This window comes from Perkinsus marinus (genome assembly GCF_000006405.1).
Source record: "Perkinsus marinus ATCC 50983 genomic scaffold scf_1104296964530, whole genome shotgun sequence".
Lineage (NCBI taxonomy): Eukaryota > Perkinsozoa > Perkinsida > Perkinsidae > Perkinsus > Perkinsus marinus.
This window is the reverse complement of record NW_003204651.1, coordinates 1-1,449: the sequence shown is the minus strand read 5'-3', so window position 1 is coordinate 1,449 and position 1,449 is coordinate 1. Positions and strand designations below refer to the sequence as shown.

Genomic DNA, 1,449 nt, shown 5'->3' with positions numbered 1-1,449 from the left:
GGAAGAGTATTTAGTAGAGGTTAGTAAATGTGTTTTTGAAATTAGATTATGTATCTTTAGGGTGTTCGTAATGGCACAGTCGATGTTAATTTACAGGTACGCAATGATAATGATATCGTAGTTTTGAAAAGTAAGTTTAATCTTTGCATTAATACTTTATGTTTTATTTGTATATATCTTAGATTTGTAAATAGTGTCGATAATCATACCGATAATGTGGCTGATGATATTCGAGGTAATGTTATACTTGTTCGTTCGTTATCGTGCTTTGAGTTGTGGTATGAATGTTCGTTCTTTGTGTGTGTTTAGGTTTATTATTTCTGTTATTGTGTTTCAGATTATAAAAATGATGATGATGAACATGACGATGATAATAATAAATGTGATGATGATAATGATAAACGTAATAATGATCAAAAAAATGATTGTTTTCTTTAAATAATAGGTAACTTCAAATAATTTGTTTTGTTGTGGTTGTTCGTTCGTTGTTTTGTTTTGACTTATGGTAGAAATATTTGTTTTCGTGTGTGTTTAGGTTTGTTATTTGTGTTATTGTCTTGTAGATCATAAGAACGATGATGATGACCATGATGATGATAATGATAAACGTGATGATAAACGTAATGATGATGAGCTTAAGGATGATGATGGTAGTGAAAATAATAACATTTTCATTAAGAGAATTCTATAAGAATTACCAAAATTTAAATGAGCAATGCTCACGCGTGCAGTTTCCGTAATTGACGAAATCTGCATACGTGAACAGTCCGCACAAAAGGTAGGTCTTTTCGAGGAAAAACGATTTCATACTTCTGAGTCTGGAACGTTATTGGTGAAACTTCGGAGGGAACCAGCTACTAGATGGTTCGATTAGTCTTTCGCCCCTATACCCAAGTCTGACGAACGATTTGCACGTCAGTATCGCTACGAGCCTCCACCAGAGTTTCCCCTGGCTTCACCCTGCTCAGGCATAGTTCACCATCTTTCGGGTCCTAACGGATATGCTCATACTCAAACCTTTCACCGAAGATCAAGGTCGGTTGTTGGTGACCCCAACATGGCCATACGGCCTCACTTTCATTATAACAGGTACTTACTGGCCTTACATTTATTTTTTCCCAAGTTGCACCTTTTTGACCTTCAATAGATGTACTACTGCTGCAAAACAGCCGATGAAGTATCAATGGTAGTATTTTTCATTACTAAACAATACTGCAAAAGAAGTTAACCTATAAATATACTAAATGTACAATTTTAAAATTCTACCAAGAAAAAACACAACACTAAAAATTTAGAAACACAACCAAAATCAACAAAATAATAAAATATTTAAATTATATCAAAAATAAACACAACACTAGAAATTTAGAAACACAACCAATTAAATAGACGAACTACTATGATGAAACTGAATATGTTGTTGTAACCTTTTATCTGATGTACATTTTT

The 1,449-nt window shown here is 33.1% G+C and overlaps 1 protein-coding gene across 1 annotated transcript; it reads left to right on the top strand.

The window, feature by feature from the left end:
- Window positions 1-337: 337 nt before the first annotated feature.
- Window positions 338-691, top strand: Pmar_PMAR019264 (hypothetical protein; the record flags this gene model as incomplete). Its single annotated transcript, XM_002769889.1, has 2 exons — window positions 338-403; window positions 564-691. Coding segments are annotated over 2 exons (194 nt in total), but the record flags the coding sequence as incomplete, so codon positions are not given.
- Between the last annotated feature and the right edge of the window lie 758 nt (window positions 692-1,449).